General features: G+C 39.4%; 1 protein-coding gene across 3 annotated transcripts in view; it reads left to right on the top strand.

Moving 5' to 3' along the window:
* Positions 1-13,980, top strand: part of MORC4 (MORC family CW-type zinc finger 4) — a 48,545-nt gene that overhangs the window by 22,585 nt on the left and 11,980 nt on the right. For all 3 annotated transcript variants that reach the window (XM_070605157.1, XM_070605156.1, XM_070605158.1), the window contains exons 10-14: positions 6,125-6,223; positions 9,036-9,164; positions 10,644-10,712; positions 11,116-11,167; positions 12,550-12,725. In XM_070605157.1, the coding sequence (XP_070461258.1) occupies positions 6,125-6,223; positions 9,036-9,164; positions 10,644-10,712; positions 11,116-11,167; positions 12,550-12,725 (525 nt within the window). The remainder of the gene's footprint in view (positions 1-6,124; positions 6,224-9,035; positions 9,165-10,643; positions 10,713-11,115; positions 11,168-12,549; positions 12,726-13,980) is intronic.

Raw genomic sequence — 13,980 nt, 5'->3', positions numbered from 1 at the left:
CTAACTAGCTTATGACAACACTGACTTATCTTAGAGTTCTGTAGGTTAGAAGTTCAACACGGATCTCGCTGGGCTAAAATCAAGGCGTTGGCAGGGCTGCCCTCCTTCCTGGAGACTCTAGGGAAGAATCCACTTCCTTGCCTTTTCCAGCTTCTAGAGCCTGCTGGCACATCTTGGCCCGTGGTCCTCTTTCTCCATCTTCGATGGAGTGTTGAGCCCTTCTCACATCACATACTCAAATGACCCTGCTTCTGTCATCGCATCTTCTCTGATTCTAACTCTTCTGCCTCACTCTTTCACTTTTATGGACCCTTGTGATTGCATGGGATAATTCAGAATAATCTCCCTATTTTAAGGTCAGCTGATGAGTAATCTTAATTGCATCTGCAACCCTAATTCCCCCTTGCCATGTAACCTAATATATTCGCAGGTTTCAGGGATTAGGACACAGACATCTTTGGAGGACTGTTACTCTGCCTACCACAGTCTGCCCTCTGGGTCCCAAAGATTCACTTACGTCTCACGTGCAAAATACGTTCACCCCACCCCAATACCCCCAGAAGCCTTAACTATTACAGCAACTCAAAGTCTAAACTCTCATCTTAATGTCATCAGCTCAAAATTCCCAAATCTCATCATCTAAATCAGGTATGAGTGATACTCTGTGTCTGATGCATCCTGAGGTAAAATTCCTCTCCATCTGTAGACGTGTCTTTTTTCTTTTTCGTATTTTGCTCCCAAAATACACTGATGGTACAGACATAAGATACTATAGATATTCCAGTTCAAATGGGAAGAAAAATTGAAGGAAAAAGGAGTTGCAGGTTCCAAGCAACTTCAAAATTTAACCAAGCTAACTCCATTCAATTTCAAGGCCTGGGAACAATCTTCTTGGGCCTGCAGCTCCACCCTCTGGACTTAGGGCTCTGCCCACTGGGCTCATGGCTCCACCCTCAGAGTCATCTTTCCTTTTTCATGAAGGGTAGCATGTATTTGCAGGTGAGTAGTTTCATCAGCCTGTTTTCTGACTATAGAGTTTTTGGAAGTCCAACAGCCTTCTTTCATTTTATGCTCTCTCTATCCCATTCAGTCCAATCTAGCAGCTTCTGTGCCAGTATGCCATTCTCAAGAACCTTATGCTTCTCACATGTATGTCATGGATATTCACTCCATCAGACAAGAAGTTCTTGACAGCTCTTTCCTCGATAATCCTGTTTCTCTTCTTGGCTTCTACTGAGTTGGCTGTGGAGACCTGAGGCACGTGTTTAATCTTTTCAAAGAGCTTTTTGTGTGACTGAATGCTGTGATCTTTTGATCTTTCTGAGATATTTGCAAAAGGTGGTCCAGCCACAGCCTTAGCTCTTTCTCTAGAACATGCTTTCCTAACAGTAAAATTTTAGCATCTTTTGCCATCTGAATAGGCTGAGAATTTCCAAAACCATTAAGTCTTGGCTCCTTTTCGTTCTTCCCTCAATTTATCTCTTTCCTCTCACATTTTACATAAGCAGCCAGAAGATACCAGGCCACACTTTCAACACTTATCTTGGAAATCTCCTCAGCTGAATGTCCAATTTCATCATTTACAAGTTCTGCTTCCCACACAATTCTGCTAAGCTTTCTGCCACTATGTAACAAGGATCACCTTCTCTCAAGTTTTCCAATAACGTGCTCCTCATTTCCTTCCGAGTCTTCACCAGCAGCACCTTTAACATTCGTAGCTCTACTAGTGGTCTGTTCACTATGACTTAGGTATGCTCTAAGGAGATTTGTGTTTTCTTTACCATGCTCCTCACTTCCTTCTGAGCCCTCACCAGTGGGGTGTTTAACATCCGTATTTCTACTAACAGTCTGTTCAAGGCAGTTGAGGCTGTTTCTCTCATGTTCCTGAAATTCTTCCATCCTCTGCCCCCTGCCCAATTCTAAAGCAGCTTCCACATTTTTAGGTATTTGTTATAGCAGCACCCCACTTCCAGGTACCAAATTCTCCTACACTCATTTTAATTACGTCTTTGTGAATCTGAGTTTTTGGTGGTTGCTGTGATAAAAAGCAAATAATACATGAAAATCAGTGTTGAATAAGAAATGAGGAAAGCTGTGTCCAGTTTGACTCCAAGGTTTGAGAAGTTGTATAGTACTCAACAGGCATACACATCCAATTAGTAAGTAACTCTGGTTATTTACGAATGAAACAGAAATATTTTTTCCACTTATGTGTATTTTTTCAAATGGATTCTAAATTTTAGTACATAAATACTTACTAAGTTGTTTGAACCTCACCGTTTAATGAATTGAACTGGTACGTATTTCTTTTGACTTAAGGGTGCCATGAACTGAGAAGGTTTGAAAACTTCTGTCTTAGAGGGACGTTGGGTAGAGTAGTTGATGCCTTAGGCAATGAGAATTCATTATGTATTCTTCAATAGGGGAGTAACTTGAACACTATCTTAAGAATATAGTGCGTTATACATATATACTGCTTTATGGTTTATAAGGTGCTTTACATGAATTATGTCAGTTGATATATCTGGCAACAGAAAGTAGGATGGGTTGAAGGAAGGATTAAAGGCTGTTGGAGTAATTTAAGTGTGAGGTGAAGGTCTGAAATAAGAATACCTGTGAAGAAGGAAGTATATGACAGATACTATAAAAAAAGATCAAAAGAATTTGGTGATATATTGATAATGGGATAAGGGAAATAAAGGAGAAGGATGAATCAAAGATCACTTCAACACCTCAAATTTAGTAGACTAGGATATTGGCAGGATCATTGATAGAATAATGAGGCTGGGAAAAGGAAAAGTTGTGTGGAGTGGCAATGGTGGGAACTAGATTGTAGAGGAGGAAGAAAGGAGAATGAAGAGGAGGTAGTGACTTAGACCACATACATCAGGATTGGAGAAGTAAAAGGAATTTGATTAACAGGACAGTGGAGTCAAGTCAGGGTTTTTGCAAAAAAGAATGGGGTTTCAAAATACGTGAGAACAGTATCTTGATTGAAGTGGTGATTACGTCCCTGTATGCATCTGTCAAAACTGATAGAACTACACACTCAAGGTGAATTTTACTCTATGTAAATTTTACCTGAGAACAGAGATTTATTTTTCATTTTTAAATTGAGATATAATTCATATACCGTAAATGTCAACATTTGAAAGTGCACAGTTCAGTGGTTTTTGGTATATTCACAAAGTTGGGCAACTATCACCAGTATCTAACTCCAAAACATTTTCATCACCCCAAAACAAACCCCTTGTCCATTAGCAGTCACTCCACATTTCCCCTTCTCTCCAACCTCTGACAACCACATCTACTTCCTTTTTTCCCCCAATTTTTTTATTGTGGTAAAATACATATAACATGACCATCTTAACCATTTTTAAGTGTACACTTCAGTGATATGAGTACATTCGTATTGTCGAGCAATCATCACCACCATTCGTCTCCAGAGCTCCTTTCACTTTGCAAAACTGAAACTATACCCATTAAACAGTAGCTCCTCATTCCCTCACCCCCTGGCAACCACCATTCTGCTTTCTGTCTTTATGATTTTGACTACTCTGAGTATGAGGGGTGGAATCATACAATATTTATCTTTTTGTAACTGACTTATTTCACTTAGCATAATATCCTCGAGCTTCATCAGCGTTGTAGCATGTGTCAGAGTTCTCTTCTTTTTTTAAGGCTGAATAATACTCCATTGTATGTGTACACTACATTTTGCTTATCCACTCATCCATTAATGGATACTTGGGTTGCTTCCATGTTTTGGCTGTTGTGATTTATAATTATTTTGTTTTATATTAGTATAGACACACTTGCTCTCTTTTGGTTACTATTTACATGGAATATCCTTTTCTATCTTTTCACTTTTAACCTATTTCTGTCTTTGTATCTAAAGTTAGTCTCCTCTAGACAGTGCATATTTGGATCATGTTTGTTTACTCATTCTACCAATTTCTGTCTTTTGATTGGAGAGTTTGATCCACTTACATTTAAAGTAATTACTGGGGCCGGCTGGTGGCTTAGTGGTTAAGTTCGCACACTCTGCTTCAGTGGCCCAGGGTTCACAGGTTCAGATCCTGGGCGTGGACCTACATACTGCTTATCAAGCCATGCTGTGGTAGCATCCCACATACAAAATGGAGGAATATTGACACAGATGTTAGCTCAGCAACAATCTTCCTCAAGCAAAAATAGGAAGATTGGCAATAGATGTTAGCTCAGGGCCAAACTTCCTCACCAAAAAAATTTAAAAAAAACTGATAAGGGTGGACGTCTGTCATTTTATTGGCTTTTGCCTGTATGCTCTATAGATTTTTGACCCTAGTTTCCTGCATTACTGTCTTCTTTTGTGTCTAGTTGATTTTTTGTAGTGAAACATTTAAATTCTTCTCATTGCCTTTTGTGTATATTCCATAGCTATTTACTTTGTGGTTATCATGGAGATTACATGATTCTTTGATCAGGAGCAACAGCAGCAACCAGAACACAAATGCTTGATATTTGGAGGACGGGGCCCTTTTTGCCCACCCTGGATCCTGCAAGCAGCTCTTGGAACGTGTGCACAGCTGCCTGCCACTGGGCTGGGGGTGGGAGATTATAGCTACTACTACACTAAGAGCTGAAATTTGCCAATTTACCCTCCAAGCCTTCCCCTGGAGATTGCAAGTCTTCAGTAGACTCTAGAGGTCGAAGTAGTTACATCCGACAAATTCTGCTAGTGCAGTTTTTGTCTAGGTGAGGAGTCAGATTCTTGGTGCTTCCTAATCCACTGTCTTCACAGAATCTTGCCTAATCTACTTTTTTTTTTTTTTTTGAGGAAGATTAGCCTTGAGCTAACTACTGCCAATCCTCCCCTTTTTGCTGAGGAAGGCTGGCCCTGAGCTAACATCCCTGCCCATCTTCCTCTCCTTTATATGTGGGACGCCTACCACAGCATGACGTGCCAAGCGGTGCCATGTCTGCAGCCAGGATCGAAACCAGCGAACCTGGGGCCGTGGAAGTGGAACGTGAACTTAACCGCTGTGCCACCGGGCCGGTCTCTACTTCTTTTTAAAGTAGATTTAAAGTATAATTTTAAGAGAAAACAAGGAATAATTCTTCACCTATCCTACATCCTTGAGGGAAGCATATAAACATAGAGGAAGTAACATTGGTTGGAAGGGAATAAGAACTTATAGCGGAGCTCGTATATGATTAATTTTCTCTGTGTAGTCAGAATCTAATGTAATATGAGCAAAGTGGAGGTAAGGAAGAATTCCTCTTAAGGAGAGAAGAGTTCTGCAAAAATCTTGGGGAACGATCCAGGGAGTCAAGAGATTTTTAAAATACTGAATTTGTAGTATTTCGGGTGTGTTCAGCTCTACGTTAAGTTGTGGTTCTGGCTTGTAGAATTAAATCGGAATCAGGCATGAGAAACTGACGGCTTTTAAAAGTCAAATTCAGATTTTGACTTATACACATTACGTTTTTTGGGTCCATTGTTGTTCATTTGGGAAGAGAGATAAAGGAGAAAGAACCAGAGCCAGAACTGGGGTACAGCCTACACTAACAACTATGTCATAGAAGGTTGAAGGGGACTTTGTTGCCCATTGGTGCTGTAACTGCTGTGGGTCAACATTTGAATGAAGAGGAACTATGTAGACATTTTTAAGTTAATATTTGATTGATTTGAAATAGATAGGATGCAGCAGTGGATCCTGTCTTTCAACCTGGTCCCAAATTGTTTACCTGTAGTCATCTGACAATTGAATCACCCCATCAGCTCTTCAGTATTTGGCTCTGATTTAGCCCTCTCAGTTTAGTTCACTGTCATTGTCTGTAAGCTTAACTCCCCTCCCCATGATTCTAAAAGCCCTGAAAATTTGGAGAACATGGTACATTTTAGGACTTTCACCATTTTACCTTTTCAACCAAAGTGACGATTCAACATTATGACTTTGTAATTTTGACATGTAATTTGCAAAGGCAGTATGTTCCCATCCTAGTTTCTGAAAGTGCAGGTGTTCAAACTATGCTGAATATTCTGAATTGTCGGCTTCTGTGATGTGGAAGCATCTCAAACATCACAAAATTGTTCAACAAATCCTCAACATTGATGTGCTTCTTTTTGCTTTTCTTTCAGGTTGACAATAAATGCCCTTGCCCAGAAGCTCAATGCTTATTGGAAGGAAAAGACATCCCAAGAGAATTTTGAGACCTCAGCCATAGCCAGGCCAATACCGTGAGTAGTAAATCTAGAATGTAAAAGTATTAGGGGTAATGTTCGTAGAGCAAATGGAAAGAACAAGGGTAAGATGGTGCTTTTCACATAGGGAAGTTTAATGAAATAAAATAGAAAATCACAGGTACTAATTTCATCATTTTCTAGACCTCTTCATTCTAGTTTAACACTTGTGTGGTTTGGATCATAAATATGAAGAGTTTAGTACTCTCAGTTTATCCTACAGGCAGTGTGATATAGTGGAAGATGATGGCCATTTAAATCAGACACTCCTGGGTTGAAAATCTGGATCTGCTTCTTAATAGTTGGGTGAGCTTGGGTAAGTAAGTCACTTCACCTCTCTGAGTATATTAAATTAGATGACATAACATTTTTAGCACAGTGCCTGGCATATAGTAGGTATTCAGAAATGTTAGCAAACTTCCCTTCTCTTTATTTGTAGTGAACATTGTTGGAGCTGTACCAGGGAATTTGAGAGTAGAAGTAGAGAACTCAGCATATCAGAAAAAAGATAGACTTTATTGGATCGAAGACAGGGAATTACACATAGAACTGTGGATCAGGATGAAAGGCCTGAGTAAGCCAGGAAAGGAGCATCATACAGAGGATAGAATGTATGACGACACATATGCAGTCAGTTACACCACCATCAAGACAAAGATTAGGGTGGTAAAAGTTTATTTGGGGTAGGCAACTGGGGTTTTTTTTTAATGGAAATCATCAGACACGTGTGTGATATAAAATTTCGTTTCAAGTGCAACATGATCAACTGCTGTGTGAATATTACTATCTTACTCTAAAAATCTCTGCTCCTGTCCAACCTCCATGATTTTCAGAGAAATACAAATTAAGATGAAATGCCATTTTTTTGCCTTTCAAATAAGTGATGATTAATGCAGTGAACCAGATGTTCATAAATTTCTGGAGTGTTTGTATGTATGTTATACAACCTTTCTGGAGGCAGAATTATAATAATGATTACTATTTACTGAGTACTTACTTATAGGCCAGGCACTGGTCTAAGTTCTTTACATGTATTTACATTTATTTAATCTTCACAACAACTGTATGAGATAGAGGATATTATTACTTCTTTACAAATATAGACACCGGTACCCTGAGAGCTTAAGTAACTTGCTCAAGATGAAGCAAGTGGAAAGTTGTAGATCCAAGTTTCAAATATAGGCAATCAGACCCCAAACCTGAGTTCTTAACCACAACATGCTTCTGGAAGGATGCAATGAAGGGAACACGGTATAGCCCCTTCAACTACATTTTTATTGCAAGCACAAGCTAAAAGCCTCTTCTGTCTGCCTGGATGGAAGGATCTACCGTGGTGTGCATATGACCCGAGGCAGAGAGTTGCTATCTAATACTTGTCCTTGAGAGAGATATTCGCAGCCTTCCACGAGAGACTCTTCCGTGCGTGTGCATGTAAAACCAAAGCTAATATGACCTTTCCTCTCCCTTCCCACTACTGCTGAAACTGCGTTTTGCTGGCTCTGGCTCTAAATAAAACAGTGGCTATATGGAAATATATAGACACCAGAGGTCAGGCCTGAGCTTAGAGTGTAGAGGTTGCAAGGCTGGAGCAGCCTGGAGCTAGGAGATAGGAAGCTATATATCTAGAATGTGTACGAACTCTCTTTGTTAAAACAGTTTTAAACAAGAAGAGGATGTTGTATTTGAGTGATAGAATTATAAGTACCTTTTGCTTTCTTTTTTGTGTCTTTCTGTATTTTCCAGTTGTTCTGTAATGAGTTTATGTTGCTTTTATAACTAGCAAAAAGCACTATTTAAAAAGATAAGAAAAATATTGAACTAGGACATAAAAGAACCACACTACTTTATTGAAATGCCCAGTATAAGAGCAGTATAAATGCAACATACACAAAACCCACCCTAGGCTAAATTAACATGTTTTTCAAATTGGCCCTAGGTGCCCCTCTCCCCTCGTTCTGTGTCTTTTCTCCAGCCTTCCCTCTTCCCACTGCAGTCTTCTTTTCACGCCTTAGATGCTGACTACTTCTGTTATATATGGACTACCTCCTTTCACAGAGAGACTCATTCACTGTAAGGTGTAGGAGACTGAGTTTCGCTTCCTGGGGGAGATGGGAATGGGTATGTGTTTTAAGAGTAGAACTCTGGAAAAAATTTGTCTTAATAATTTAACCCAATTATTGGCCTGGAGCCACCATTTCTAGTTATGAAATTTAATCAAGTTTATATTACTTTTTAAGATTAACTCTGGGAGTATCAACCTAATACAATTTTGATTGAAGTATGAGCAAAGACTTTTTGAGAGGAAAAAAGAGGACTAGGGAGTCTGCAGGGAAATGGGGCAGACATGAAGATGCTGATGCTTCAGAGCCTCCCGCAGAGGCCTTTTAAACCTGTCACGGAATTGGATAGAACCAAAGAAAGTGATTCTATGGAGTTGATTTCTTGGTAATATTGTAATATATATATAATTTTTTTCCTAGTTAATAAATTTTAGAGTTAAAATTATCCTCTTATTTGCTTAGAACAAGAGATTACAGAGTGAATATTAATTGGCCTCCCTAAATAGTGGTAGCTCATCATGTTAATGCTTGTTACTATTTTTTCATATCCATGTCTGGTGGTGTCCTATCATTATTTTTTTATCTTTGAAGTTCAAGATATATATATCTTGGACACCTCGACTATAACAGTTCTAACACATTTCATATATAAAATGATGTTCTTTCACCTTTAGAGTATGCCTTGCTAATGTAAGACAGAGCACAGAGCTAGAATATGGACAGTCATACTTCTGTTTTCCTTCATTCAGGAAGATTCCTGACCAGACATGGGTACAGTGTGACGAGTGTCTTAAATGGAGGAAGCTTCCTGGCAAAGTTGATCCGTCCATACTACCTGCAAGATGGTTCTGTTACTATAATTCCCATCCAAAGTACAGGTAAGGTTAGGACTCAGTATTATGCCAGAGATAACTCCTGACTTGCCTCTGTATTCTAAATACATCTGTATTCTAATACATTATTATGTATTATACATAATAATGTATTCTAATACATTAATTTTCATCTCAAGTCCACACTCTTCAGCCTGGCATTCAAGCCCCTGTGCTAACTGGTCCCACTCTACCTAACCAGCCTTATTTTTCATTGTATCTCAACACAAACTGTGTGCTTTAGCTAGGCCTGTGGCTTCACTATTCCCCACGCATACCACGCTTATTCCCTCCTCCATGGCTTGATAGTGTCATTGCCCTTGCTTACAGGGACTTTCTGCATTATGTCTGCCTACCCAAATCGCAACCATCTGGGAAGCTTAAGTATTTTGTGTGGTACTTTTCCTGTTGACAGTAGTTGACAGTGATTTTACTCTGGCTTCCTGTGGTTTTTAATTCTTGATGTTTGCTCACATACTGTTTTGTATTTTTTGGATGCTTTTCATATTTATTTACTTTGGCTCTTCAAGAGATGTAAACTATTAGAGAAGGGCTTTACATTTCAGATCTCCAGACATGCCTGAGCGCTTCTCCATGGAGAGTAGCTGGGATTGTGAGATTAGAATATGGCACTGAGTGCTTAGAAGTCTCATTTTTGAACCCTGCATCGCCTGTCAGTTTACACTCAGTTCAGGAGACATGGCCTTCCGGGACACTTTGCCCCCTTATAAAAATGGGTATAACATAGACTTTCCAATTATTATTAATTTTTGTTTCTTTCTAGGATTACTTTTGACCAGTGAACACATTTTCTAGCACTCCTTTCAGTTTTCACTCCTAAAATTCTCTTCCTTGTGCTTTATGTATATCAAATGTCTTTTCATTTATAGAATTCTCTTTTTTCCTCCTCTTTGCTAATCTCTGTTCTGTTCTGTATATGATGTAAACACCTAGTCCCTTATTGCTGCTTTCTGTCATAGCCTCTGATTTTCTTCTTCAGTCATCATCACCTGGTTTAGGAATTCTCATGCTTCTAGATTGCCCCTTGGGAATTACTTTCTTATAGATAAGAGGCAAAAGACTTAGATTCCAGACTCAGCAATAGTCTCTTTGTATGGGCTCTCAAGCAAGACTTTTGTATGGTCTCAAGACAAGCAAGTTTCTCTTGTGCTTGAACTTCACTGTGTAAAAATAGGGATTATGCTTCATGCTGCCCATGATAATATGAATTTTGTAGCTGTTATGTACTTTGAATGTCTTGGGAGAAAGGTAATACATGCACCAAAAATAATTATCTGATAGTATGCCTTGAAATAAGAATTGTTACACGTTAACCTGCACACAGGTTTTGCAATATGGGTGGAATCTGAACTCTATACTGTTAGAGGGTTGTTAACCTGCCTTATCATAGTTGTGAGGAAAGTAAAGGTTAAAAGTGAAGGGCATATTTTGTTTCCAAATAATGATTTCTTCTCCATATTCCAGGAGATGCTCTGTTCCAGAGGAACAAGAACTCATTGATGAAGACCTGTACTTGAGCAAAGCTAAGAAACAGTTGAGTATACCTGAGGTGGTGTTCTGTATCACACAGTAGACCCTTCCTAATAGGATAGGGGTGTTTTGAGAAAATGGATGATTTTGGGGGGAGGAATTTTAATGATTTCCCTCCTCACCTCTCTGTTCTTCCAATTCTTTGTTCCTTGTAATCATCTCCTGAATGTCCTAACTAATGATTGTCCTTAGTGTCTCTTCCTCCCTCCCCATGCCCTCTCTTTGGATGGGGCATTTGAAATCTCTCTTTAGTAGGAGAGTTCAAGAAGGCACCCTTAGTTACTCGGTGAGGCTTACACTATTTCTAATTTGGAAGGAACATTATAACCTAATTCTATAACTGGTAATCCATTTCAGACTGAGAAATTTCACGAGTGAACTAAACAGCACTTTTATCTTCTCCTAGAGATCAAACTGTGGAGAAGAAGAAGGTGCCAGTGGAAAATGAGAACCACCAGGTGAGAGACAGTCTGCCCTCTTCCTTTTCTCACACAAAATTTTCCCCAACAGAGGACATAGGTTGAAGGAAGCAGCAATCTTGAAAGCTGCATAGAAATAATGAACCATTTGTTCTGGTGGTCTTTTTTTCATTGGATCTTTGGATTTTGCTTTTATCTGCTGTTACTGATGTTCAGATCACCAAAAACAGAAGAGTGAAATCATGTATTTCCCAGATTTGTATTCATTACCGATTCTGCACAGTGTGAATGTCACATTTGGTGTCATGGAATACTCAGGGTCATGGTCTATCCTCATACAGGCTGCTCCTGTTGAGTTTCTAGTTTTCCTCAGTCTTCTTTCTTCCAGGATTCAGGGGTGATTCCTTCCTCCTTCCTCTTGGGAAGAAGGGGTGGTTCTTTGTGCCCCTCCCCCATCCCTGCTTTCAGGCTGGCTGGCTTTATGAAGACTCTGCTGTTTTGAATTTTCAGGAGCACTGTCTCTCGGACATGGGTGCCCAGCTCCGGACGCTGAAGGGTGCAATAAGGTTGGCCGTCCTTTCAGGGACACTCCTTTCCTGACAGCCACCATGGCACCCATATATCTTTCCCACCCAACCTTGCTTTTCTGCATGATTTTCCTCTTGACCCTCTTTCCCAGAGATATCTGCTAGTGGCATGTTAGATCCACCTTCCACCCACTCAATCAGGGTAGGTCAGACTGGTGAGGATAGAGGCAATTTAATACTAATTCTTCTTCTGACATCCTACCAAGACCCAAGGTATATGAATCAACAGGTTTCATACCCTCATGTCTTGGCTTAATAGTCTGATCTAGAGATTGGGAGATTTCCTGGGACTGCCCTGTCCTCATTCAGTTTGCCTTCCCTTTATATTCCTTCACTGTCATTGTTCATACTATCTTCATAGGCTGGCTCTCCCACAAGATCCCAGATGCATGCCTCTGTGTGTGTGCACTATGAACTTATGTTAGTCTTTAGCATGCATTTCTCCAAAACCAGCACAGACAGTTGCTGCAATGCTTATTTCCTCTACCCCTATCTTTATCACAGATCTCAGAGGAATGAAAACCCAGCCTTAAACTGGGTCACCAGAGAGCGTTAGATAGTGATTAGGGGGCCTGAGTTTATTTTGTGGGTGGGATGACTCTAGGAGCCAATAAGTGAGTTGGGGAAGTCTGTTGGTGTCCAGCTGATAAGGTTATAACTGAACGTGCCTGGGTTCAGTGTTCTAGTGTACATTACTGCGTGCTGTTTGTTTTGTGTAGGAAACAGTTTTTTTTTATTTGGCAAGTATTTTCTCCTAGCATCAGAAGGATTGACTCAACCTTTGGTATTTAGTTTGAAATTGGGATTTTCATGAATCTTTTCTTTTTTCGCTAGGTATTCACTAATCCACTGAAGATCCCTACTATTCAAGATATGGATGAATTGAATAATAAGACAGTTGGATATGAGGGAATTGATAGCCCTGGTCGGCTTCCTTCTGTTGGAGAAGAAAGCAAAACACCTTCTCTTCAACTTAAGCCTCTGGATTCGAGTGTTTTTCAGTTTTCCAGGTGGGTGAAAAACATAGTCTGTCTTCAGTTGTGAGCCTCGGGTCTGTTTTCCTATGAAGTCAGTTGGTATGGTTATCATGTTTATGTTTTTCCTAAGGCCTAGCATGGAATTCAGAAGAAGAAACACCATTTGGGGTTGATAAAGTTGTATGTTGCGTGTACCCCCAATTTTTCAACATTACAAGTGCTATGACAAGTTTTTCTATCTATCTATCTCTCTACTTTTCTTTGTTTTTACTTTTTTGAGGTGATCGTCTGATGAATGCTCCTTTATGTATTATGTATTCACATTATGTTGGAAATTGTGTAAGTGACATAATGGACATGAAAACTCTTTGAAAAGCATAATGTGCTGTACAAATGTAAGGTAACGTTACATAGATAAGCACTGTTTCTTGTTTTAAGTTTAGGAATATTGAAGTCCCGTGGGCCCCATAGGCCTAGCACATATTGGCCACATATAAAAATAACTATTAGCAGTTCATGCCGTTAGGTAAGCCTTCTAGTCCATTGTTTCCTGGAGTAAATTATTAGTATAAATTTAGTCTTGGGCTTTACTTGTTCATCTTCTAGTATCTCATCAATATTATTTTGTTCATCTTTTTAACGCAGAGGAACATACTTTTTCTTAAACATCAGAAGTGTTTGAAGCACTGAAAGATATGAGTGCCCCTGTACTGCCATGGGACTGGAACTCAGGACTCCTATTTATGACTTGCTTTCTCCTCTCTACTATGCTTCTCACTTCTGGCAGGGCCAAGCCGTAGGGCAGGTACAGAGTTGCTTTCCAATAGAAGCTTCTACAGTTAGCAATAACGTGACTATTACATAGTGGCTTGTGAACTTTTTGTTGACCCTTTTTAGTTTAAATATCTTCTTAACATATTATAGGTTAGAAGCAATGAAATACATAACGGTAAAAATAACTCCTGGTTTTTTCCACCAATGTTACTGATTCTTTTTCCTGTTTCTTGCTTCTTAGGTGGGTCTTTTCAGCTTTTCATCTAAACAAACATCTCTACATGTATACAAGTCCCCTATTCAGTGATTCTTCCACAATTAAGCCCTATAGATATTGGAAGAACCCCATGACCCCCTCAGTATGAACAAAAAGTCTTAAGAGGAAGTAAGCTATTAGGAGAAAAACTAATAAAACTCTAAAGAAATTAAATGAGAGTCTGTATGAAAGCGTTTATAACAGTACCTTGGAAGATAGTAGGTAATCAATAACTAATGGTTGAATCTGAGTCATATA

Source organism: Equus przewalskii, chromosome X, assembly GCF_037783145.1.
Source record: "Equus przewalskii isolate Varuska chromosome X, EquPr2, whole genome shotgun sequence".
Lineage (NCBI taxonomy): Eukaryota > Metazoa > Chordata > Mammalia > Perissodactyla > Equidae > Equus > Equus przewalskii.
This window is presented reverse-complemented; position numbering and strand designations above follow the sequence as displayed.